A 27,944-nucleotide genomic window follows, 5' to 3' on the forward strand; every position below is an offset into this window, starting at 1 on the left:
CTGATTTATGTTCTTGGAGGGTGGAGTTAGGAAAGCAGGGGTGGGAGGAAGAGATGGGAGGCACAGCTGTTTATCCTCATCCCCCTTCCACAATCTGCCCCTGACATGGTTGTAAGATGTTTCTTCCCCTGTATTCCAGGCTGACTTTCACCAGGGGGGAGTGCTGCTTTCTCCCATATCTGCTTGTGCCCTCCCACCACACCTGACAGGCTGGCAAATAATAGCTTATCCTCATCCTTTCCCATCCTTGGTGTGATGTTTCTCAAAAGCCTATTCAAAAGTTCAGCATGGAAGTAGTTAGCACATACGTTTGTTTCCTAGAACTCTCTCCCCCACCCCCCTTGATTGCCGCTCTTTGAAGCAGCAGCCTGTAGTCTTCAGGCTGCTACTGCTGTGGTTGGCCCAGTGCCCTGCTGCTGATGTATAAGCCTGCCTGAGCAAAAGGTAGGATAAAAAGTGAGGGTCAATTAAAAAAAAAGTGCAGCCATACTCTACTGAAAGGAACCCCTTTAAAACGGGTACATGTGCATGTAAAAGTCAAGCTTATTACAAAAACTCCATTTTTCTATGATGATTTGTTTCATGGACTTTACAGAACTCTGTAGATACTGTTGCAGGGCTATATTTTCTGCAGTACCTCCTTAATGTTAAGACATTCGTAGTGTTCCCCGAGGTTCCAGGTCCATCTAATAACTCTAAAAATTTTCCACCCAAATCAAATAAAATAGTCCTGTTCTATAGTTCTTATTACACACAAATGTGTGAAACAAATTTGGAAGTTTTCTTTCCAGTGAGCAGTTACAAGAACTGATTTTTAGAAAGTGGAAAATGTAGTTGTCTCTTCAGTGTTTCAGAAGTCTTTTTAATGCTTTTGGTAAAGTCGCATGTTGGAGGAGGGGTACAGATTATTCTGATCTGGCTAGAGACCAATCATTAGAAATTCCAGTCAAAAATGCTTTATATATATTTAAGCTCGTTGGGTCAGAATCAGGCTTATAATGGAGTATTTCACAGTTTTAACAGTCACTACCTTCTAGCTCAATAATTCCCCCAAACCAAAACAAATGGACAAAAAAAACCCTACATTAAAATGGAGTTAAGATTAAAAATATGTATCAGTAATTTAAGAGTAAAAAAAATTAGAGAGCTGTTGCAATTATACCCAAACTTATAAGAGCCAGGAAGGGTCCACAGGAGTAGGCATGGTACCTATTGTCCGCACACTTCGTAAGACAAAAATGCTTATAGATGCTGAATGTTTCATATTGGTAAATTGTATTTCTTGAGCGTTTTTGGTGGTTGGGGTGGTTTAGTGAGGGTTGTCATCTAAACTGCATTAGCACTCCAAGAGTACCGGGCCTTTTGCCAATACATGTGCCACAGTCCTGAAAAAAATAGTTATAGAAAGACACACCACTGTCAACTTCTTGGACATCATGATTAGCTTCAACAATGGAGCTCTACAGACAACTGTATATAAGAAACCCACAGATCACCACACTTACTTTCACAGGTCTAGTAACCACTCCAGACACAGTAAGAAATGTTACCCATGACAGTGGTTCTCAACCTTTCCAAACTACTTGTACCCCTTTCAGGAGTCTAATTTGTGTTGCATACCCCGAACTTTCACTTCACTTAAACACTACTTACTTACAAAATCAGACATCAAAATACAAAAGTGTCACAGCACACTATTACTGAGAAATTGTTTATTTTCTAATTTTTACCATAGAATTATAAAATAAATCAATTGGAATATAAATATTGTACTTACATTTCATCGTATAGTGTATATATACAGACAATGACTTGTTTATACTGCTCTGAAATTTTAGTTTGTACTGACTTTGCTAGTGCTTTTTATGTAGCCTGTTGTAAAACTAGGCAAATATCTTGATGAGTTGATGTAGCCCCTGGAAGAACTCTGCATACCCCAGGGGTACATGTACCCCTGGTTAAGAGTCACTGATCTAGGGCTAGGCACTCAGATATCACAGTATATGTTCTCAAGAGAAAGTCTGGGATCCACACTTAAAACCACCTCACCAAAAAAGGATGCTCCACTGGAGAAGTAGATCACATCATGGAACGGGTCATCCAAATACACTGAGAAAAGCTGCTTCTATACAGAAATAAAATCCCCTCCCACTGCGCACCCCTATTTGTCACCTACTGCTCCATCCCAGAGCCTATGCGGGATATCATTAAACAATTACAACTCAGACTCTATGGGAAACCTCTCCCAAACCCTCTTTTCTGGCCTTCAAATAATTCCCCAACCTCACCAAGCTTATCATCAGAAGCAAGCTCCCCACTGACCAGGACCCACCAACTCAAGCAGCCACAGCCCCTGCCACAAGAGCAGATGCAGAATCTACAGACATATTTCTACTGTTACCATGATCAGTACCACCCACAATATACCTTTCAATACACAATACACCAAGATCCCTGGGTCCTACGCATGCCTATCACAGTATGTGGCGTACGTTATCCAGTGTACTAAATACTCCAGTAACAACTATGTGGGTAAAATGAGACAATCACTATGTTTTCAAATGAACTCACACAGAAAAATGATAAAAGACAAAAGCACCATCTTTCCTGTGGGCAAACGCTTTTCACAAAATGATCACTCCATATCTGACCTCTCAGTCCTCGGCGTGAGAGGAGACCTGTACAATGCCCTCAAAAGATGAGCCTAGGAACTTAAATTCATAATTCTGCTAGACACCAAAAATCATGGTCTTAATAAAGGCAGTGGATTTATAGCTCATTACAACATTCTGTAACCCACTAACCCTCCTTTGTCCTCTGAATGTAGAGGTGTTAACTGACTGTTTCACCTTGAATGGTCTCTTGCAACATGTTCACTCCTTATCTGTTCCACCCTTATTATTACCTCATCCATCTTGTCTCACTTATAAAAAGACAGACTGACAAAAGTTTGGGGAAAAGAGATGTAATGTATAAGCGAATTGGTCAGGACATTGAGAGGTGTACAATTTTTTTTTTGCTCTTCGGACCACAAGATATCTGGTTTGCCAACTATTTTGGTGTTCACTATCAAGTTAATTCAGTCCAAAAGTTCCAAGTTTCAGACACCTCTTGAGGTTCATATAGTTGCAGAGAATAACTCTAAAAGTAACCAGCTACCTGTAAAGTCCTGATGCATCAGATTACATTGAGGTCAAAGGAATAAAACAAACTATTAGTTTCTAGACCAAAATGCTTTTGAGATAGGATTTTCTAGATAACAATGTGAGGGCACCTAGAGCCTTGGATACATACCTTTCTTTTCTAAATCTTAATAGATAAAAGCTAAGACATTTGAAAAGTGAAAAACTACTAAATTTTAGAAGTTCCATATCTCATAATTAGAATCGATACAGTAGGGTTGTCATGGAGGCTGCTTAAGACATACTGTAGAGCATCATGGAAGACTTTTCTATTCCCGAACATAAAAAGGAAACAAATGGAGGAAGAATCCTAGCATGGTTATGTTAATGAATAGGAGTTTATCGAGGCCCTAAAAAAGTCCTTTAACAGATGGAGATCCAGCCTAAGCAATGCTAATAGAACAGAATTGTTCTATGCAGTGTTGTTGTTGTTGTCCCACAATATTAGAGAGACTAGGTAGTATTTTTTTTACTAGACCAGCTTCTGTTGGTGAGAGAGAGAGAAGCTTTCAAGCTTAAGACGGATTGTGTAAGTTCGAACGTGTATCTCTTTCAGCAGCAGAAGCTGATCCAATAGAAGATATTCCCTCTCCCTCCTTGCCCCCCAGAATAATTGTTGACCATTAACTGGTGATTAAGAACCTGATCCAAAGGACTTGCCCAGGGAAAAGTGCAACTGAAATCATTGGTAATTCCCCCTGTGGAGGGGAATACAGGGCTGTTTAAGTGCCAAGAGGAAATTTGAAAAAGCAAAGCCAAATATAACTCTTATGTTTCATTTGAAATGAGAAATTTGTGGGAGGTTCAGTGGGTTCATAATATCCCCAGGCTATAGAAGGGGCAATCTGAGATTATAAGGAGACTGCATCATGCTTTACCAAAGAGGATAATGAGAAAACTACTGTGGAGTTTCTTATTTTCAGGTAGTGAAGGTGAAATACTATACTATTACAGAGAAGTATCAATAAATGATGAAACAAGTCAAAATTTCACTGGACTTGATGGTATTTATGTGGGTGTTCTAAAACACCTGAAGAATCAACTGAGCTACTAACAAAAATAACTAATAAGGAGGAGACTGAAAGTTGGCCAATTTTAAAATGGTCCTAAAGATGGGTTTTGGAATTAAATGACCAGTGAAGTTCAGTACCAGGAATAATAGCTGAGGAACTAGTTAGATTGAATTCTAAGGCACTCTATGAATATCAAAGGGACAAACTACACAGCTGTTTATATGCCGAGCAGCTAGCAGTGCCTATAGTTCAGGTTGCCTAACACTTTCCAGTATAAGACAATGTTTGGAACAGTTTGCCTCGGGAGATTGTGGAAGCTCCTTCACTGGAGATTTTCAAAAGGAGGCTGGATAGCCATCTCTCTTGGATGGTTTAGACACAACAATGCTGCATCTTGGCAGGGGGTTATTCTAGATCAGTGGTTCTCAACCAGGGGTACGTGTACCCATTGGGGAACACAGAGTTCTTCCAGGAGGGCGTACATCAACTCATCTAGATATTTGCCTAGTTTTACAACAGGCTACATAAAAAGCACTAGCGAAGTCAGTACAAACTAAAATTTCATACAGACAATGACTTGTTTATACTGCTCTGTATGCTGTACACTGAAATGTAAGTACACTATTTATATTCCAATTGATTTATTTTATAATTGTATGGTAAAAATGAGAAAGTGAGCAATTTTTCAGTAACAGTGTGCTGTGACACTTAAGTATTTTTGTTTGATTTTTGTAAGCAAGTAGTTTTTAAGTGAAGTGATACTTGGGGGTATGCAAGACAAATCAGAAATATACTAGTCTGGAAAGGTTGAGAGCCACTGGACTAGATGACCCTTGCAGTCTCTTCTAGCCCTATGATTTTATGTTTTAGTTGTTTATAACTAGGCTTGGCTGAATTTTATTTTTCAGTTTTTCATAATTTTGATGGCTAATATCTACACTTCAAGCATTTCTTTAGATTTGTATCAATTTAAATTTTCATAGTTGTGGGAAATTATGAAGGGGAGGGTCAGACAATATTTAATGGCAGCAAATGTTGAGATTCAAAAAGTTAAAGCTTTATAACTATTGAAACACAAATGATCAATGTCACATGTCAAAATATAAAAAGTAAATATCCTCAAGTCAAACTGTAATAAGTTCTCAAGCAGCGTTTTTCTTACTTTGCTTATCTGTATTTTCAGTGATTATAGATTGAAAGATTCTTTGTTGGTTTGGCTGTGTACAGAGAAATTGATTTTGTTGATAAAAATCAAATCCTTCCAAGTTTACTTACAACATTGCCAAGCTTTCATCATTCAGGCTGAAATTTTCCATGCTGGGTGTCTGAGTCAGGCTGAATCGTTTGTTTTTTGTTTGTTTGTTTGTTTTTTGAAAGTTTCAGCAAAAATAGTTTTTCTGACAAGATTATTTTGCTCATATTAAAAAGAATCTTTACAGCTTCTAAGTTGAGAAGTAATGTACATTCATGCTTTGGGGCAAAGACTTGAAATTTGGCCCAGAAGTTGCCTTTGTGTCAGGAATGTGCCTTTTGCCTTTGATGAATGCCCCAGTTTGGCTTAATTATAAGCTTTAGAAAAATATTATTATTGTTTATTATCAGTAATAATAATCATAAGCAATACTCACCTACATTCGCCAGGGGCATTTCTTCCTGCTTTTTGCAGCACTCCGCATTTCCCGATCTTGTTGTTCAGAGATGAAAAAAGAAGGGACACCCTTGTAATAAGAGCCTGTTGGGAACCCTACTTGGGACCATCCATTGGAGAAAGCAGCTGCCTTGGCTGGCAAGGTCTTAACTCTCAGACAAGCTAGCTCCCGCTAACCTTACCAGTCTCAAAAGATCAGTCAGCAAAGAAATGGGCCTAAAGCCGATTCAGTGTATATTCCATCCTTGGCTCAAACTGCAGGGATATAGCATCATGCCTTTTTTTTTCTTGACCTAATGTGGCCATGGGGAATCTTTGAACAGGTTGGAACTGTAATGCTCTCCCATACATTCTGCATGCTTTGGACTGAATGCTGCAGAAGAGGGAGTTGTCATCAGCTGGGGTTCAGTGTTTGTGACATAGGACACATGCTTGTTCTTACTGGCCTGTTCAGTAATTTGTACTGACACGTTACCCTTCATGATAACCAGTGTATCCTCTAGCTATGGAATTTGGCTTAGGAACCCGCCCCTCCCTCCCCCCCCCCCCCCCCCCCCCCGGTAAAATGGAATTTTTCAGCAGAATCTAAACTCTTGTTTTAAAAATGTTTCTGGCCCATATGTTGGCAAAGAATATCTGCCAAATATGTAGCAAACTTGAACCAATCCAGCACTCTTCCTGGATTTTCAGAGAAACCAAAATCGTTTAGAGAGAAGTACCCTGTTTCTTCTTCTCATTTGGGCAGGGCTGGCTCCAGGCACCAGCTTTAACAAGCAGGTGCTTGGGGCGGCCAAGGGAGAGGGGCGGCACCTGCGGCAATTCGGGGGCGGCAGGTCCCTCACTCCCCCTAGGAGCGAAGGACCTGCCGCTGAACTGCCGCTGCCGATTGTGGCTTTTTTTTTTTTTTGCCTGGGGCGGTAGAAATGCTGGAGCCAGCCCTGCATTTGGGTGTTAACTCTGAAGCTTAAAGATGACTATTTAAATCCCAGCACTAACTATATCACTGCTGATCATTATAATAGCAATATATCCAGCTAACGTACTTATCCACTGTGGCTGAATACAGTGACTGGTATTGAGGGGTGGGTCACTGAGAGAGACATTTACGAATGAGAACTGCTGGGATGGACTGAGGTGTTCAAGGTTCCTGCCTGTCTGCTCTAACCCTACCCATAACATGAGGAATGGAGGGTGGAAAGAGATGATGCATCTCCCTCCCCATTGGCAAAATCATCTTCTGCCTCCTAGGCCCCAAAAAACCACGATTGTCCCCACCCAGATGTCAAAACCTCTAGCGTGTCCCCTGACAAGAGTTGTATTTTTAGTGCTAAATCCTTATGCCACAATGAATATTTGGGGTCAGCATAAAAGAAATGGACCTTAGTGTCTAAGTAATACACAGTGCTGCATTGCTAGTATTGTGCATTTCTTGTTTAATTCAGTTTTTAAAAAAATCAAATTTATTTGAATGTGCTGCAGACTTTCCAGTCTGCTGCAGAAACTAGGTGACTTGCCTCAAACTCCAGGTTTAGATTTGGCCTAAGGCATGTGGGACCTTAACTTTAGCTTGCTTAAGGGCAATGAGATTTTGTCCATGTGTTTGTATGCTCCTTTGGTGACGAACTGTTCAGGTGACAAAGCTCTGACCAGTGACATTTCTTGAACAGATCCTTCTTTTCGGCCTTTTAAAAAAATAAATAAATAAAGCAAGCAAGCCTGACCATTTATTTTGGTAGCTTAGAAACACTTGTGCTTGTCTGGGGGCAAGGGAGTTTCGGCTGCCTTATATCTTTGGGAGACCTAGTACAAATGGGGGGCTGAATAGACCTGTCTGGGTTATTGACGAAGTGCTGGGCACAGGAAGTTGTATTGATAAGTGTCTGTCAATATACACAGCTATTGACAAATGTGTGTTTGGGAATACTGGGAGGAACAAAAAGTGTAGCAAGGTGACAGACTGTGGGCACAGAAAATAGGCTGTTTCAAAAACAAGGGGGGGGGAGGAAGGGGAGTTTTTTCTGCAAGTGAAGGATGAAGTAGGAAAACCTTCACCAAGGAACAGTCCTTGCAAAGGGTGAGAGAGAGCATGTCCAAGCTTTGCTGCTTTAATGCAGTACTAGGAAAGGAACCTGAAACAGTTGATCTTGAGAAGTCACCTTGCCTATTACTCACCAGTGCTGAGTAGTAAATTTTCCCTAGGAAGTCAGGGATCTAATGGATTTCTTCAGAACATAAGCTTTAATTCAAAGCAAGATCTGAATGGGCCCTGGGGACTGTACTTCTTTCCCAGCCAGGGCCGGCTCTAGGATTTTTGCCGCCCAAAGCAAAAACAATTTTGGCCGCCCCCCCCCCTTCTTTAATTACCCCACCCCCAGCCCCGCCTCAACCCCGCCCCTTCCCCAAATCCCCAGCCCTGCCTCCTCCCCCCAGGCTCTCAAGTCTGGGAGGGAGGGGGAGCAGCGGCGCGCGAAATGGCCGCTTGGGGTCTCCCCCTCCCTCCCAGGTTTGAGAGCCTGGGAGGGAGGGGGAGACCCCGAGCCGCCGCGGCGCGCGAAACAGCTGATTCGCGCGCCGCTGCTCCCCCTCCCTCCCAGACTTGAGAGCCTGGGAGGGAGGGCGAGTAGCAGCACGCGAATCAGCTGTTTCGCGCGCCGTGGCAGCAGCAGCGGAGGTGAGCTAGGGTGGCCGGGGCACATTTTTAGGGGCGGCATTCTGGCGCCGGCCATGTCGCCCCTAAAAATGTGCTGCCCCAAGCACCAGCTTGTTTTGCTAGTGCCTAGAGCCGGCCCTGTTCCTAGCTATTAGAGGTATTCCCTCTTGGCTATGGTTGAGGCACACTGGTAATGGACAGCATGGGAAAAGCTTGCACTGCTGTTGTCCCTGCTGTCTGTCCTGTGGGTAAATAAAGGACTTTGGTGTCCAAGACTGAGTTGAGCACCTCTTACTAGCACTTCACCTTCCCCTCCTCCTCAAGTGTTTTATTTTCTATATATTTATACAGTAATTTGAAAGACTAGTGAATTGGCAGTTATTTCCAATAAATGCAGCTAAGAGTGACTTTAACAAGCGTGTGGGGTAACTGACTCCCAAACCCAAGAACTCCTCTGAGATGTTGTTCACATACCATCATCTTATGATAGAAAACCCACCTGACAATGTTCTTGACTCTGGGGAGAGACCCGAGTAAGCCATTCCAGGTGGCCCATTCTGTGTTTTGTAGCCTTTAAACTTTTTTCTTCTCTAACTCTGTTTAAAAGCTGCTATTGGCCATGGTTAGCTATTTAAAGGGAAGGTCAAGACTTGGTCTCCAAGGCGCATGATTTTATTGGCGGTTCATGGAGAATTCCGTTGTGCTCCCAATAATTTCCCATATTGAGAGGTGCCCAAACTTCGCCTAGTAGAAGACTGCAGTGGCAACTTGCAGGAGCTTCACAAGTTCTCCAGAATTGTGTAAAACAGAGCAGATGCAGCTCAGATATATTTGTGGTTCATGGAGACTACGGATTCCTGCATAGAATTGTCACTTGGATCAAGGTGGTGTGTTACCTGTTGAGATCTAGAGTGTCTCTGGGTCACTCTGTAGCTGGGGCTTTGTTTGAGCGGTCTCCGCAATAAATGCGATACAGTGTGGATCTATTCCAGTCGGTTGTACTGAAATCGCATTACTATTTCTGACAAAGATGACGCCATGAGTGCGCTGAACTTGATTTTATAAAAAGCTGATAGTGCCTGCTGAGAAACTTGAATAGCTTTCTATTTAGAATGATAATTTTGCTTATCTGGCACATAATTCTGTCTTTCCGAAACTTCATCTGTTTCCTCTTTATTATGAGGCACTTGTAGGGAAATGGCATCTCATCTGGCTTTTTTGGAATGTATCTGTTTCTACACTTGAAATCATAACCCTGTCTTCCATTCTTGCTTTCCTTTTCTTCCTCCAGTTGAATCTGCTGCTTCTGTCCAAAGTGCTTTCTTCACAGTGTCAGAATTGCAAAACTGATGAGGCTCTTATTGGTCTCTTTTGGGTGCAGCTTTTCCTGGGAAATTGCTTTGGGCAGCAGCAGCAGAGTGATATTCTGTCTTTAAAATGTGAAAGGTGAGGAATCATGAGACAGCCATGGGCCTGTGCTGAATTTAAGCTGTTTACTGGATGGAGGATTAAGACCAGTGTTTTGTGTACTCCCTGTCTCACCAGACCTAAATTATGCCATAATTATATTTTGATTTATTACAATTGAGATATTTTTTGCCACATACATGCTGAAATAGGCAACACGTAGAAGTTTCTGCATAAACTTCAAGTAGACTCAAAACCAGAGGTTTTGAATTAGCCATGAAAATGGGTAATAGTGTAGTATGCCTTGTATTTATTTTGAAGTGCAGTTTGCTCAAAATCTCCATTTTTAGACTATCTCAACTTAATGCTCCCATGTTTTCAATCTGTGGCTTAAATTTGTATTTCCGATATGAACCTCAGAAGCTGCTGACGGGGATGAGGTGAAGGCTTTGGTTGTGGGGGCTGTTGACATCCAAGAAGGGATTGGGGAAATGTATGCCATGTTGCCGTGAGGGTTGCTAACGTTCCCTTATTACAAAGGATGTCCCTTATTTTTTCATCTCTGTAGATTAAGATCAGGAGTTGCTGCAAAAAGCAACACCCTTGGCGAATGTAGGGGAATACTGGTTGTTGTTGTTTGTTTTATTTATTAATAATAATAATATTGGGAGGAGAGGTGGGGGTGCTAAGAAAAGAGACCCTTATTTTTGAAATACAATGTTGGCAACCCTAGCGTCAGTGCCATCCAGGTTCAGCTAAGCTCGTGGCACTGGGAGGCTTCTCCTCTTCCCTTCCTCTTTCTGGGCAGGGGTGGAAGTGACTTGGAGTTCCGTTTCCCGTCAAAACTTTCTGGAGCCCTGTTCCAATAACTCTTGATCCCTTACAGCATCTTCACTCCGCCCTCAAATCTGCATCCAACAAAAGCAAATAAGTACATTTGTTGGATGTTTCTGCTAAAGCTAGCAATGGAATAATTAATGAGGATACTACATTTGCTGTCTTTAGCTTAAGTGTTCAGACCCACTAGAACTGACTGAGACTCAGAGCTGCTGTCTCAGGCTATGCATAGATTCATGACTGCATTGGGAGGGTATTCTCACCAACCAGAGGAGCTAAATGTTAACTTTTTAAAAACTAGATTCTGGAGCACAGTTCTGTCAGAGGGTGGATTCTGCAGTAATTCTGCAGCTGTGTAAACACAGGGCTCTGATTATCACTTCAAGTTGAGAACAAACTTTATAAGTAAAGGTGTTTCATTAAGGCCAAAGGTCTTTTCTTCCAAACTGTTTATATTATAAATACTGTAGTTGCAACCAGATGCCCAGTCATGATTAGGGCCCTGGTGTGCTAGACACTGCACAAGTGCATAAAAGTATGTAGTTCTTGCCGTAAAGAATTTATAAACTTGAGTAGAGTGTGTATATGGTAACTCTCACAAACTTAAACACAGCCTGTTCTGAAGATCTTGTAATCTAACTCTGACTAATGCAGTGTGAGAGCAGCTTTATTAGAGACTTATAAAGACATATAATAATGAGAGAGACAGATACACCTGCCAGATAGATCACGAACAGTTAATTCATTACATTTATATAGGGGCTTTCCAATGGGATCCCGAAGAACTTCAGAAGCTTTCACTGACTGCAAATTATATATGCTGTATAAGAACTGAATCTCCCATAAATTAATGCATCCACTAATAGAGTGAAAAAACACAGTAACATGAAATGAATCAGGACAGGACAGAAAGTGATGAATATCCTAACTGAGACTACAGGTAATTGTACTTGTAAACTGGTTAAACGAAAGGTGTGTGTCTTGACAAAAGGGGAGTTTGTTTTTTAATTAATTGAAAAAATACTCCCTTTTTGTCTATCAATGCAGGACTAAGGATGAGCACTTTTACTCTTTTGGTGCAATGAGCACATACTTTGTATGTAGATTTACAGTTAAACCTACCAACTAGTACGTTACAAAGTGTGCAGCTTGCATAAAATATTTTACAGTATGAAGCCTGTTCTATTTGAATACTTCGAAATGTCTTAATCTGATGGTGGTATTATCTCCTGGGAAGTGTTGTTCAGATCACTAATATTTTTTTTTTAAATTCAGTTCCTGTTGCTGAGAAATTAGGGAAGAAAAAATGACTTGTTAATTAGGACCACACAAATGTAGCTCTTCGTTAGTTCTCAAGAGGCAAGATAAGTGCCTATTAGTTACTTTTTTGATTGTTCTTATAAGAGTAATAACTGATTTACTGTTTAATAATTAACTAAACAAACTTTATTGCAAGGTGGTGCTGTTAACATGACTGATTCCGGGGTATAAACAAGAAGGTAAAATCAGATAACTTTGAGATACAATAGAATAAAAAATCATTTACCAGAGAAAATGAACAGGGATCTTACTTTCAAGCTTCAAAGCAGGAATTGCAAACAATGAAGAATTAATAAATATCTATTTTAATAGGTTTACCTAGGAAGGACCCGTCAGCCTTTTTGTTGTGGCTTTTAAATCTAGCAACATGTATCTTGTGGGCTTTAGACATGGCTTAGATGCAAAGTTGTTTTTTTGCTTAAAAATAAAGATTTTTTTTTAAATGTTCAGAAATCTGTGATAACTTGATAGTTTTTCTGTTACAGCTGTTTCTAAGAGATAATTATGTCATAGCTCTTTTCCTCCTGCTTACTGGGTTTTGTGGGTGTTAACACCTCAGATACATACTATCATGGGACATGAGTGAGGGGGCCATTTTCTCACATCATGCAGATTTCAGTATCTCTTGTTTGTTCATCCTTTATTTTTTGGTCAGTGTTTTTGGACAGAACTTTCAACTTTTTGTGCATGGGAGGTCAAAAGATCAGAAGCAGATAGGCAACTCCTGGATTTAAGTTGGTGCTGGGTAAATGCTATGGCAAATCTGTTTGCTTTTTTTTCTCTTTTTGCGGGGTGGGAGGTTGTTTGCCTCATGTTTTGAAAGACATGCGTATTCCTGTTCTCTTTGTCACAAAGAGCAGAGTGGGAGTCCCTGACTTGGTACGATTGTTATGATATTCTGATAAGGACCAGAAACTAGCCCTGGGTTTGATGGCACAGATGTATGCTTTTGTTGGCTGACCTAATCAAAAACACTTTTCTGAAAACCTGGTTCCAATAGAACTGTGCAACTCCTTTGTAACCTGAGCGCTACTCACAGTCAGATGCTCCAGCTCGGGGAGCTGATTATAATGGCTGTATATTAGCTTTTTATATAGCATCTTTCATTCAGAAGGGTCTCAAAGGGCTTTATAGAATATATATATTAATAATCTCATAGTATCTTTTATAAGTCTGGGGGGACCATAGTACATCATGTTCGTTGGGTGCCCACCCCCTCCCATTTCACTTTATTTTTACAGACTTTTGCGGAGGGCCCTGAGCTCAGGACCATGGTATAATTGTTCCCCCTTCTGCTTCTCTCATCAGTCCTGGGGTGTGTGTGTGAGAGAGAAGGTGTGTGTGTGTGTGTGTGTGTGTGTGTGTGTGTGTGTGCGCTAATCCTGAAGTCCTGATCAAATTCCAGTTTGAATACAGCAGAAAATTACTAACTCAGCCCCCCTCCCCTTGATTTTAAATGGGATGTTCTTCACTTTCTGTCTTTAGCTGCTGTCAGTATTGTTGTGCACTGTTTAACAGCTGCCACACTATGGTCAGAAGTGGCTACTTTTCAGTGATGGGTGAAGGGATTCCTTTGTAGAAATGGATACTGTATAGTGATTAGCATAAGGCTGCCAAGATCTGAAGTATTCACAGGCCACACCCTCATTCTGGTGATGAGGCTGCTGCTGATTTTTGTTGTAGTTAATTTTTAGGCAAATGAGGTGCATCCCCTCTGGCTCCTGAACAGTTGGTAGCATGCTCTGTGGTTGGGTAAAGCTTGGTTCTGGAGCTTTTTGCTCATGAAAGCTGCAGGCATTATGATGTCTTAGACTTTACATGACAGAGATGAGCAAGATATATTGGGGTGGAAATGACTGGATATACCCCCCCCCCAAATGCAGTAAAGGGTTTGTTGGGGTTTTTTTTTGGTCTGTAACAAATAGCATTGTTTTGTTACTGTCTTGATTCCTATAAACATACAAGCTGATTCTCAGTTTTAGTTACTAAACAATTTCAGGTACTTACATAATACAGATATTAGCAACTTACCATGTACCTAACTGTAATAAAGAGAATTCTCTTTCTATTTGCAGGATGACAAACAAACTAGTATAACCTAGAACGGTCCTACAACTATATCAGCAGCCAAACAAAATAACATGATCTCCATCCTAATATTAAACAATTCCTCTGCTGGCCCCAAGGTCCTGTACATTTTTTCTGCTCCTTTACTTCAATCTCTGTCCTCACCCTGTCTCTCCCCCAGTTTGTTTGAGAGATTCTCCGTTCCCTTTGTTCTTGAAGGAGTTCTTCTAAAATTCCATGTTCTCTTTTGCTTCCTTTTTCACCCTCCCCGCTGACTCATGCACTGAAAGTGCAGTCTCCTCAGTGCTCCCCTCCCCTGTTGGCACAGAGAATGAGACTGAATTGATCCTCGTTGATGTGTACTGCATTAGGCTGCTGTTCCAGGTTCCCAATCTTGGACACTATATGGTGATGGTGGCCATATAAATACCTAGTTAAATGAAATAATTGGGGCACTTGAATGTGAGTTTCTCTTTCCTTCCTCCCTCCCTCATTGTCGTCTATGTTGAGCATGCAGTGTGTTCCCAGAAGACGCAGCAGAGAGAAATCCAACTTGGATATATAACTTTTAAGCAGAATGTTTATTGCATATTTAAGCATACAAGTTGAGAAATTACTAATTTAAGGTTGAACATCCAACTTTTACTAACCCCTTTGTGACTATGCTTTATGATGCAGTCTTAAATTACATGGTCACATACTGTTTCTCAACTATATACTTTTTTTTTTGACAACCATAGCAGTACATGTGTAATATCTGCAGTACTGTGTGTGAGCCTGGCAGTCCATTAATCCTGTTTGTATGAAATAATAGACTTAGTACAGATCAAATATAATGGAGTAATAGTGATTTTGTGTGTTTAACTTGACATCTTTAAAGAAGCCTAATTTTTGAGAGGGTTAGTGGTCAGCACTTTCTGAAAATCAGGCTTCATGATGTCTCAAGTTGGGTAGCCTTAAATCACTAGTCATTTTTGAAACTCTGGTTCTGTGTATACTGGCATTTCTGTCTCTCCAAGATTGAAATAGCAGGGAGCAGGAATGTGCTTCAGGTAAGGATCATGCATTTAAAGTTTAGCACTCTCTTGCAGGACTTCTGCATTTTCCATGTCTCCTCACACAACTGAAAGACTCTTCTTTCCATCTGTTTTAATAAGTTAGCAGCTCCTGCCATGCATTCCCTTTAACCATCAGCACAGCCTTCCATAGGTGCAATTCCGGGATTGAGGCAATTAACTACACAGCTAACTTGGCTGCAAGCTTTGGGACCCTTTATATGCCAACACACTTTCCCTTCTTCATACAACCTCTTGGGAAGAGATGGCTAATTTATACCAAACTGCATGGTGAATTTTTTGATGTGGACAGATATACCATAAAGGAGAGTTTAGTCCTCAGGGGCTAAGGTAGAACTTTGACATGTAAACCCAGGTTTCTAGAGTTAAAATGTGAGTATGACTCATTAAGCCTCCATAAATAATACACTAGTGTGTCATAGTTTGTGCATAAAGAGGTAGAAATCTTATACTTTCTGGTCCCATGGTGAAGTAAGGAAGAATGCTGTCTTGGGTTATACCTGTTGATTTAAATAGCTTTAACCTCAATCTCTAGTAATCTAACACGAGAATTCTGTTCCACCTTTCCAAGTTAATGTTGTGCTTCCAAGTCCCTTGATCACAATGAAGACTATTGGGGTATAGTCAGCCTAAAATAGGCTGGTTTGCAAAAACATCTGGTGGTTCTTTAGAAATGTGCTATGAGGCAGTGGGGTCTGGAGCATAGACTCTTTAAAGCTATTAACCTGTTTCTGTGTTTCTTTTTTAAGGTTTTTATAAGCCTGCTCACTTCTGTCCTTCACCTACCACTTTCACATTGTGCTAAAATTAAAAATGTCTCTTGCTAAGCAGTGAGGTTCCATTGTACCTGTTTTGCCAGAGACTGAAATAGGTGCCTATCCTGCGACAAGAGAGGTTCCTCTTTGTCAAGATCATATCAAATAGGAAAGGCTCAGCAATGACGACTGTAAATGTCTTGTGTCCCCACTTTCAGTTACAGAATGGTTATAAAAATCTTAGATTAAAGCAGGAAGAGCACTAGTGTGTCTCTCTCTCAAATCATACTGTATGTGTGTGTGTGTGTGTGTGTGAGAGAGAAGAGAGAGAGAGAGATTCTGTCTTGCCTGGGGTTGGGGGACAAAGAGAGATATCAATGCTCTTGACATCCAGACTCTGAGGAGATTAGCATACTAAATAGTGCTTCTCTGCGTGACCTGAAATTGGCTCTTAAGTGCTGATTAGGATCCACTGGTTGTGAGAGAATGGGTCTGAAACCAGTAGTCTTTGTTGGTTTTCTAGATTGTTACTGTACACATGAGGTGGCAGTTCGCCTTGCATCAGGAAGATGCCCAAATGCCCTTCGATAAGGGCTATTAAATTACAGGAGCATCATCTTGTAGGAGATAAATTAAAATTAGTAATCACACATTTGCCTTCTTTGCCAGAGTGCATGGCTTTCAGGCTTCTTGATCAGTGAAGAGGCAGCATGATGTGGTAGAATAAACACTTGAGCTGAAAACCAGGAATTCCTGGTTTCCTATTCCTGACGGTCACTGATTTATTGCATGACCTTGGGCAAGTCAGTTAATACCCCATGATAGCAAAATACCCATATTATATCAACTGTCAGTAATGGGGTATCTGAACTGCTTGTGGGGAGATGGCTCAGGAAATTTTATCATCATGCTGTACAAACCATGCTCTGTTTTCATTGTTTGTGCCTTAATTTGGTCCTTAGCATGGTTGTTTTTACAGTGAAAATGGACCCCGAGCTAATACAATGAAGATGGATCCCTAGACAATAAAATCTTCTTCTCTAGGAATTTACAGTCTGAACGCTAGTTCATCACCAGTTTGTCACTGCAGTTTTGCCTCATGGCAAATAGCTTGCAAATGCACTCTTAAACTTGGTACCATGGTGGTCCTGCACTGTCTGTTTCACTGTTTGTTTAGCACCTCCAGCAAACGCACTGCCCGGTCTCTCATTACCTCCAATTATCAACACAGATTATGTAAATGGGGAAGAAACCGCTGCTCAAGAGAGTCAGGGCCCAAGGCGAACTGGAGAGGCTAGAGCCTGACATGCATGTTTTGGGTTGGTCGGTGTTGTGGCTGCTGTTGCCCATATTCTGGCTCTGCTGGGTGGTTCTATTTTGTTATAATGCCAGTTTTTGTCACCCAAAGTGCAGCTTGCTAGAAGATCAGGCTACCCAGAGACTGATTTCGAATGGTTTTTCAAAAGAGGATTGAAAACCTATTGGAGAAGAAAAGGGGGAAGATGAGATTATGGGCATGTCTAGACCAGGAAAAATGGTGGTATTTTTCCCCCCAACATGTTAGCTGACACATTTTAGTTAACGTGACTTTAGAGTAGAACCTCAGAATTACGAACACCTCGGGGATGGAGGTTGTTCATAACTCTGAACAAAATGTTATGGTTGTTCTTTCAAAAGTTTACAACTGAACATTGACTTAATTCAGCTTTGAAACTTTACTGTGCAGAAGAAAAATGCTGCTTTCCTTTTATTTTTTTTTAGTAGTTTACATTTAACACAGTACTGTATTTGCTTTTTTTGTCTCTGCTGCTGCCTGATTGCATACTTTCCGTTCCAAATGAGGTGTGTGGTTGACGGGTCAGTTCACAACTCTGAGGCTCTACTGCATGAGACCTTCCACCTAGTATAGATTGGGTGATGGGGAAGCCAAGGGTTGACAGGTGTTGTGTTTCTAAAAGTGACTTTCCCTGTCTATGCTAGGTGTAAAGTCCTTTGTAAAATCATGTTGATTAAAATATATGAGTCAGTGTCTTCAATAATGACCATTTCTTTATCTACACACGGACAGATAAAACCTAACTGTGGTGGATACACTGGACCAGATGGTCTTTTCCAATCTCAAAATTGTCCTTTAAGGACGATGGCTTAGATTTAGTGCCAAAGCTCTGTGCTGTACAATCCACAAAAATAGTCACTTGCTTCCAAAATGTAGACACGTACATGTCAAAATGCATTGGGACTGCTCCTCTTAGGCTATGTCTACATACAGACTTTACAGTGGCAAAGCTGTGCCACTGTACGGCCACCTGTGTAGCTGTTCTGTGCCATCGGGAGAAAGCTCTCTTGGCAGGATAATTAAACCGCCCCCAAAGAGTGGCAGTAGCTATGTCGGCAGGAAAGCGTCTCCCGCTGACATAGTGCTGTCCACACTGGCGCTTTTGTTGATGAAACATATGTTGGTCAGGGTTGTGAAAAAACACACCCCTGACCGACAAAAAGTTTTGCCAACAAAAGTGGTAGTGTAGACATAGCCTCAGTTACACAACAGCTTAGGAAAGAACTGGGATAATAAATATAACAAACTAGCTATTATTGAACAGCTCTGATTTTAATCCTGTAAATTCTAGTTGGCAGACATCTTAATGTCAGAAAATTTATATACAAATATTTACAGTTTGGTTTGACATTTGTATTTCCCAAAAATTAGGAGTGACAATTGGAACTAATATTTCCACAAACATTTTCAGCTTTGCTTCCAACCATGCCAGCTTTTCCACTTTAAACTTGTTCTTTTGTTGGAGCGGCTATATCAACTTTCCAGCTTATTCTTCCTTAAAATTTAATGTATTCAGACTCTCCTCTTGGAATTCAGTTCCTGAGGCAGAACAGCAGATAATTTCCCCCCTTGCTTAGAGGTCTAAGTATCAATTTTGGAATAACCTTAACTTCCTGGAACCAGAGTATCTAAACCTGTATGGGCAACTCAGCCCATTATCCTTTGGAGTTAGATAAACTGAGTTCCATGCAGATTGCTATGTGAGCGTCTTTCAGATAGGACCGTGAAAAGCAGAGTTGTTTCTTTTTGGATTTTAGAGATTTCTTCACTACTTTCTGCAGACTATTATTGTCTTTAACTATCCGTGGCAGTGAAAGGAACTACAGAGCCAACACTTAATAGAGTTGCATTTGATGTTATGAGAAAGCTAAAAACACAACCTTTAGTGTCGTAAACATCTAGCAATCAGTGATCTATTTAGAACAAGACCTGTGTTAGCAGTTTGCAGCAAGCTACAGTTGTCTTCTCTCTTGTGAATTCATCTTTAATACCAGGTGTACTATCTTCATCTGGTTTCAGAGTAGCAGCCGTGTTAGTCTGTATCCGCAAAAAGAAGAACAGGAGGACTTGTGGCACCTTAGAGACTAACAAATTTATTAGAGCATAAGCTTTCATGGACTACAGCCCACTTCTTCATCTGATTTGCTTTGTGCAGTGATCAAGATACAGCAGTGCACTTTGGGACCTGTACTCTCAAGCAGGCTGTGATACAAAATACTATAGCCATATTTAGTGTTCCATTTTGGCACATCATCAACCAGTCACTGCTTCTCCACAAACTGCCACTTCGCTTACCAGTCTCTGCATCTTGGGTGGTGCAGTGTTCTTCCTGACAGCCAGAAGAAATAGACTGTCAAGCTTTTTAGGAGATGAGGAACTATTTGGATAGGTGGGTCATTTAAAAGATGGAAGTGCAAGGGGCAGGGGTTACCTTTTCTCTACCAGGGATTGGTGGCTTGGTAGGCTGGAACGCCTGTCCCATAACTCTTCAGCCGAGAAAAGAATCAGGGTAACTGAGTGATGATTGCCCTGGGAAGGAGGAGTCTGAGGCATCCTTCCTTCCTCGTTGGCAGGTAGGAGGAACTACTCCAAGGCAGACTTGTGGCCAGTGATCAAATGTGTGATAAGCGACTATTTTTAGTCTTGCACTGTGAAGTTACTAGCTTGTGAGCACACAGATTTTCTCATGTCTCCACTTTGGTCACCCCTGACAGTCATGGGGACTTCCTATTGCTGTTCCTACAGGTCCTGATCTTGCCCATCCACCATATATATCTTAGGTGGTGGCAGCATATAGGCACTTGTATGAGACAGGTGGGGAGACGGATCTGAATTTAGCTGAATTTTCATCTGACCCATCGTGTTGAGGCTGTCTAGGATTCTGTCCTTCCAGCAGAGCTCCTCTGCCTTAGAGCAACTTTTGCAATGTATCAAAATCCTCTGGCTTGGGAGTTTAGCCTCTCTGGGACCCCATCTTAACTGGGAAGCGTGGAACTCTGTTTCCTGTGGAAAGGTTGACCCCTTTCTCCAGGTATTAATATTGGGCCCAATTAGCCCTCCCAATCTGAATTTTTTCTCAGGACCTCAGGTCTCCTGTTGCTCACTTAAGCAGAGCTGGGTTATAGGTTGCTCAGGTGAATTGAAACTCCATTCCTGGGAAGGGGAGATGGATGAGATAACAAGCCAATATTGTATAGAAAGAAATGTGGGGGTTTTAACCTTGATTGCTTTGTATGTGGAGCAGGACGTCAGAGCTTGTGGATGGAGCATGCTGTGGAGCGGGATCCAGGAGGTATTCTGTGTGGGCTGAGCAGCAGGGACCTGCAGGTCTCTGTTCTGATCTCAGTGACATCTGAGTTACTAAAAAATCTAACGGAATTAGTCTCTGATCACATGTTTGAGGCTTCACTTAAGATGCAATATGCATTTCTTCAGCCTGATGGAGATAATGGGTTTTAAGCAATTACACCCAGGCTTAATTCCTTTAGATAAGCACTCTGCATTATCTAAAAAAAGAACCCCAACTGACTGTGAAAGAACAATGTAAATGTCTCTCTCATGCACTCTCCCATTCACTCCTTACTGATGTCTTGGGATGATAATGCTGCAGATCTGTCGAGCCATAACAATCTACAAAGTCGTGCTTTATCTAGATGGTGCCGCAATAAGGGAGGTATAACAGCGCTGTCAGGAGACAGGGTGCAGAGCTCTGCACGCTTCAGACACTCCAGTGCTTGTAGCATGATTACAGCTTGGCCATAAAGACTCAAATTTGACCTCTCTTAATGGAGCCCACAGCGCTCTCTCTAGTCTGATTATGAGATGCCAGGTGCTCTGAATGCTGTTGCTTGGAAGGAGTGATGAGAGCCTACCATTTCATTTAGTATAAACCCTCAACACCCCATCCCTTTGTGTGGGTCTGCATTAGGGAGAGGGGTATGGTGTTGGGGTGAGTGGGGGTATGGAGGGAGAATGAAAGAGATTTCCCTTAATTAGATTTAAGATGAGTAAAGTAATTTATTTAAAGTAGCTAGCTGAATTTCTGACACCCGGAGAAATTCCTTTCAATCTGCCTAACCTACTTCTTGCCAGACTGCAAAGCGCAGTATGAGATAAAGGTTATAATTGGATGGATTTTTTTTTTAAACTGCGGTGTTGGTGTAAACATGTCATTTTTAGGGAGGTTATATTATAAAATAAAATGTATGTAACAGCAATAATATCAGAGGGTTTTGACACAAAGTATGGGTGCATTCATTTCCCTCTTCCCTTCCCAGTGGTGGTTCTGTCACTTACTGCATTTGTTTCTTGGTTGGAGCTGCCTAATGGCAATCCGGCATGGAAGGATCAGAGATGAGCACCAAATTGTCTTTCACTCGCTGGGGAAGGAGAACTGTAGTGCTGCTGAGGAGAGCTAATAGAGGAATGGTAGCCCTCCTGTCTCTTCAGTCGCTGTTCCTTCCATAGATGACAGGCAGGTGAATGGTTTCTGACAGTGGTCTGACCAGTCTTCCTCTGGAAAGAAGGCTGCTCTGATGCACTTGCAAGGGTGTTTCCTTGGCAATGCAAAAGGGGTGTAAGGAACAGGGCTTGTTACCACTCCGTAGAAGTATCATGCGCATCACAAGTTTAGTGCATTTTCAGTTGTAGGATGGAAGTGGGAAACCTGGCACTTCGCTAGAAATAGGAGACATGTCAGCTAGCTGCTGGTGGACGCAATTCCTGGATGTTTGCAGCTGATGATACGCTAAGGGGACTCTTTCCTTTGACATAACACTGCACTGAATCAAAGCCCAGATTGCAACTGTGCTAATGATTCTCCCTTCCTAAATACCTCTATTTATTTTCAAAGTTGGCTGCCGTGTTCTTCCTGTCATAAATTGTTGTACACTGTTAAAAAGATGCTTTGTTCCACCCCAGACATGCCTGCATTTCATTGGCAAATCAAGCATCCATTGTATATCTGCTTGAAAAGCACTTTAGTGTGTTCATCCCTGAAGGATTTCAGACATATATCATTTCATATGGTTGCCTTGGTTGAAAGAATCCACCTGGATGTTTCAACTATCATTGCCTGTCTGGAGCATAGACATACGATGCTTATTCTCAGCCAGTTTGCTCATCTTTCAGCTCTACTTTTTGCTATTGAATGGCTTTTTAATTGGCATCCCACTGCTTATCACATCACACTTACCTTTGAGCAGCTGACATGGAGAGTTGACCTTCTCCCTCCTGCCTGTTGAAACCATGTTCTCCTTTTATTAGGTGGCTGTGTCTAGGCCACAGAAGGAACTTATTACAAGAGAATGGTCTCCAAAACAGCGGCCTGTTCTGTTGTGACTCTACGGGGGGCATGCTTAGCAAGTCCCAGCAGTGAGACATGAACGGACTAGCTAGGGTAGTAAGGAAGATAAAAAGATTCCCTTATTACCTTTAGTACACACATTTTTACCTCCAGAGTAATACGACACATTACAGCAGCTTCATTCTAATCTGGAAACTAACATTAGTGTGCAGTCCTATGGTGCTAGCAAACCAGAGTGCTCTCCCAATGTAGTCTCCAGGTCTATTGTGCTCTAGCAATAAATTCACTCTGCCTGTGTCATAAGAAAAAGGGCTACTTACAGAATACCAGATTTCTGTGCCTCGTACGTGACTCTACAGATTCTCTGCTTTCTTCTCCTATATGTAAAACCTGAGTAGTCAAGAAGCATCTAAAATATTTTGGTATCGGGTGCTCGTCACTTCCTGTCAGCAGGATTCTCATATTGATTGAGGCAAGAGCTGCAAACTGGTATTGATGGAGGGGATAATTGGGTTGGGAATTTCCTTGTCATTGAGAATACATTTGTACAAAACTTAGAGGTGAGATACTTTTTAAACTTCTCTTCATCTGTCCCTCACCATCCTAAAACCATGAGCTGTTCTGCAGATAGTCTGGTTAACTTCAGCCTGTCCAATCAATCTCTTTCCTCTCCTCTCTACCTCTAACCCTCCCAGCCCCCTATCTCCAGTCTGGCATGTATTTAATCATTGGATAACACATAGACAGTGCATACAGGTGATTGAGAGAGAAGCCAAGGGGGCAGGTGAATGTGTACTGTTTGGCAGGTACAGTGGAGAGGGCAATAATGGGACCTGCACAACTTGATTAGAGGGGAAACAGACACTAGTCCAGGGGGTGGCCGAAGTGTGACCTCCACTACAGAGTGCCTCCAAGCTGACCTCAGCTTAAATACAGCAATGAGGCTTATGGAGACTACAGGTCCCAGTATACAACATTCCATCTTGATGCAAGTTGCTTGCCACTCTGATCAAGATGAAGCATTTGTATGCTGGGTATATTAAAAGGTGGGTATATTAAAAGGTGTGAGCAACTGAAATGTGCTCCATTTAAATGTTTCTGATAAATGATTAGCATGGCTCTTTGGTTTACCTACATTCTGGTGGTTCTTGCTTAATCCCCCTAGAGTGCAGACACTAAGTTACCTGGTCCTGTCATTTGTATCACAAGGCTGAGGAATGTTCACTTGTCTATTGTACAATGTTGGCCTCACTACAGAGATCCTTTTGTTTTTGTTTTGTAAAGTAACTCCAGTTCTTCAGCTGGTGGCCTGGTAAGTCTTTAAAGGAGCTTAGCATTTATGCAGGGTTTCTGTTCAACCAGGTTCAGTGTCTTAATTCTAGTTTGTTATATGAAGACAGTTGTCTTTAAGTCCAAGCTAAATAAACATTGTTGGTGGTCTCTGTAATAGTATAAAATATTAAACTTTGAGTATCCTTCTTGCTTTTCTGTCACTAACATATACTGTGTCTTGTCTTCTCCCCCATCTGTTTCTACAGTTAAATGGGATTCAAGTGAATTCATTATGAGCATGCCACCCTGTATTAACACTGAAATGTATTAGATGTCTTAGGAGATAAATGCTCCCAATAAACCAACAGTTTGGAAACCTTTTGTATATCACAAAAGCTGAACTCTGGCTGCTCTGAGGGATGGGGAAAATATGTGTTTTAAACAATGCATTTTAAAACCAAATATTAATAAATTGTCTCCATGTATCTGCGAACGCAAATGGGAGTTGCCCTTCTGCCAAGACCAGAGTTCATAACTGTAGCAGAAGCCATGTGCATCACTAACCTCAGTAGAGAACGAAGCACTGTACTTGGTTTTTAGGAATAACGATGGCATTGACTGCAGCAGGAATAAAAGCAGAACCCCAAATTCCAGGGGTTGGTTGATATCCAGCCTTCGAGGTCACCTGTAACATCATGGAATGTGATCTGTCACAGGAGTCACCCAGTAATGGGTATCTTGGGCAACTTGAGCCACATCAAATGCCCTATCAGGTGAAGCTGTGCTCTTGTGTGTTGGCTGATCAGAGAATGAGGTAAAATCTCAGGACTGAGAGAGACCCAGTTTATATTAGCAGCTGCAAATAGTGTGTTCAGAAAATAAAATTTCTTTCCTCCAGTTCTCTTCCACCCCAAACCCCCAACATAAGAATGGAACAATCCCCTGTTGCCAAAGCTGTGCCCTAAGGAGGGGGTTAGTCTGTGCTTTACCATTAGGGGTGGTCAGGATGCATGCCCAGCAAATTTGCCACAGGGCCCATAGACCTGGTTTTCAGAGGTGCTAAATGCCCACGCCTTCAGTTTACGTCAGTGGGATCTGTAGTGACCTTGAAAGAATGAGGTGCTCAGCTGACTCTGTTAGTCACAGTGCAAATGTGTAGACCTCCCCACATTAGAGGTGACAAAGGCATGGCTAGATTGGGTTACTGCAGTACACTGTATGTGGGGCTACACCTGAAGACTAGTGGAAACATAGTTACCACCTTATTTAGGCCACGTCGACATTACAAACTTTGATGCATGCAAGTTATGGTGGCATACAGCCAGCAAAGTTTGTATATTGCTCCGGCATGTGCATACTTACCTTCTTGCGTGTTCGCTGTGCGTTCTCATCAGGAGAACTTGTGTCAATGCAAAGCGCAGTGCACTATGGGTAGGTATCCCTGTGTGACAAGTGCTGCTGTCTGGGGCAGTGCCTTTTGGGACACTTCATTAATGTTCTGTGGGATAGTACTGACTTGCCCAGGGATTGCTGAGAGCCAGAGGTTAACTTCCCAGCAGGCAACTTTCTTCATCCCATAATGCCATCCATATCCCATAATTTTCATGCCTTTAAAAATAATAATCCCACAAACCCATGTGGCACTTCGTGCTTCTATCAGAGATTGCAGACAGAGTCCAAAGAGCTCTGTACTATTTTCATGAAGGTTGCAAACACAGGGCGCACGATTATCCTGAATTTACAGACCTGCAGGAAGTACTGCAACAACTGAGGACATGATTTCTTCAAGGACAGTTTGCTGAGGGACAGAGTGGAAAAACAATTCAAGGTTGGTGGTGGTACTCATGGAGCAGCTGCGGGAGGCAGAGCACTGCTCTGGTTCCAAGAATGAGCAGATTGGTGGGATCGTATTGTAATACAGATTTGGGATGATGAGCAGTGGCTGCAGAACTTTCAGATGCAAAAAGTCACAGTCTTGGATCTATGTCCTGAGCTCGCCCCAGCCCTTCAGCTCAGGTACACCAGAATGAGGGCTGCAGTGACACTGGAGAAACGAGTGGTGATCATACTCTGGAAACTTGTAAAGTTGCATTGCTACCAGTCAGTGGAAAATCCTGTTGAAGTTGGAAATTCCCCGGGGGGGGGAGGTGGCGCGGGGGGACGTTGTCATGCAGGTGTGCAGGGCCATTAATTGTCTCCTGCTATGCAGGACTTTGATCCTTGGCAATGCGCAGGGCATAGTAGATGGCTTTGCAGCAACGAGATTCCCAAACTGTGGTGGGTGATAGATGACATGTACATCCCTATTTTGGCACCACCCCACCTTGCCACAGAGTACATCCACAGAAATCTACAGTTATGCAAGTGTTGGTGGATCACTGGGGACACTTCATGGATATCAACATGGAGCTGGTCAGGGAAGGTGCATGATGCTTGCACCTTTAAGAACACAGGACTGTTCAGGAAGCTGCACTCGGACCTTCTTTCCTGACCAGTGGATTACCATGTATAACCATGTAGAGTTAGCCTTTCAGTAATTTACTGATATAAGATGAACCAGTTTAAGCAAGGGTGAAAACTTTTTTTTTAAGTTCATCCTGTGTTAGGGAACTTGCATTACCTTAACTAAATCAATTTAGTTAAACCCGGACAGCTTTTCTAGTGTAGCCAAGGCCTTCGATATTGCTTTTCCTCATGTTATTTATCAACAGCTGTGATCAGTAGCCTCCAGATTCTAATGTCTGGGGGCTCCTGGCAGAGTGTTGTAGGTGAAGTATCCTGGACTCTGGAATTCACTCCCCTCACTGGTCTGTCGAAGGCTGTTTTGACCTACAGGGCACATGGCAAGGCCCATCCTTTGCTTATGACTCTCACCCTTCAGGAAAGAGTGGAGGGTTAGGGAGGGATATGAGTTGAGCCTTACTGGGGTTTAAATGGGCTTGAGTCCTTTAACACTGGGTCAGTTTGTAGTACTAACTTAACTTAATTTGTGGTGTGCATGTGTGTAGAGAGAGGAGATAAACACGCTATAAACCAGTAAACTAGTCCCTCTAGCTTCTGTCTTCAGCAACCTGTAGGAGCCCATCTTCATGCTTATATTTATCTCCTTCCTTACACTGCAGACAGTAAACTCTGCCTCTCGCTGGGTGGGCTTCTTCATTAAAACTGAATTGGAGAAAGTGGTAGAAACATAGCTGGGTGGTGCAGTCCAGTTTCCTTACTAGTAACTAACAACTAAGTGACTTGATCTATCATGTAATTATATGTCTTCCTGCTGTTATTTCATTTGGTTTATTATAGTGCTTTCTTTTTCTTAAAGATGTTAAAAGTAAAAACCTACATTTAATGGAGCACTAAGGTTGGAAACTTAATAGCATGAAAGTCAGGAAATTAGCTAGGCTTACCACAATGTTCACTTTGCCATATCATGCATATGCCCAGTAGAAATGAATGTACTACAAAATGAAGGGTTGAGTGTGGGCTGTGATTCTGTGGGAAAATGCATTTTAGGAGTAAGAGCAGGGGTGATGAAGACGACCTATCAATGCTTCATTCATCTGTTAGTTGAATTGCTAGACCAGGGGTGTCAAACTCAATTGCACAGGGGGCCAAAACTCAAAACTCGCGGGCCGAACAGTATAACCATTTATTTAACAGACTAAATATTTATGTTTTTTAACCATTAATATGAACCAAAATACAGGATATCATTCCAAAATAAATACATTTCAACTTAAAATATTTTGCTCTTCATAAAAAAATATCCTGTCAATACAATACATTCAAAATCTGTACATGCTGGAATATTAAAAAATCTGAAAATATAAATAAAAAATTGAATTTAAAGCAAAAGTATAATCATAACAAATCATAACATTCCATTTTCTTGTCCTATTTAGTCAGAGCCTGATACTTGGAGTCTTTTCTTTGCAACAAGTTCGTTTATGTTTGGGGTTAGGTTCTGTGTTGTGAAGATTCTCAGGATCGATTGCAGGTGTTCATCAGTGAGGCGACTCCTGTGTGACGTTTTGTTAATTTTCATCACAGAGAACAGCTGCTCGCACAGATATGTGCTG

At 41.7% G+C, this 27,944-nt stretch overlaps 1 protein-coding gene across 4 annotated transcripts in view; it reads left to right on the forward strand.

The window, feature by feature from the left end:
- PTGFRN (prostaglandin F2 receptor inhibitor) overlaps nucleotides 1-27,944 on the forward strand; it is a 144,702-nt gene that overhangs the window by 51,550 nt on the left and 65,208 nt on the right. The window contains exon 1 of one of the 4 annotated variants that reach the window (XM_065575238.1): nucleotides 11,638-11,677. The exons of the other annotated variants lie outside the window; for them this stretch is intronic. Within the exon in view, the coding sequence (XP_065431310.1) occupies nucleotides 11,653-11,677 (25 nt within the window). The 5' untranslated portion in view covers nucleotides 11,638-11,652. Of the gene's footprint in view, nucleotides 1-11,637; nucleotides 11,678-27,944 lie in introns of those variants that run through there. 4 annotated transcript variants of the gene reach the window in all.

This window comes from Chrysemys picta, chromosome 1 (assembly GCF_011386835.1).
Source record: "Chrysemys picta bellii isolate R12L10 chromosome 1, ASM1138683v2, whole genome shotgun sequence".
In the NCBI taxonomy this organism is placed as follows: domain Eukaryota; kingdom Metazoa; phylum Chordata; order Testudines; family Emydidae; genus Chrysemys; species Chrysemys picta.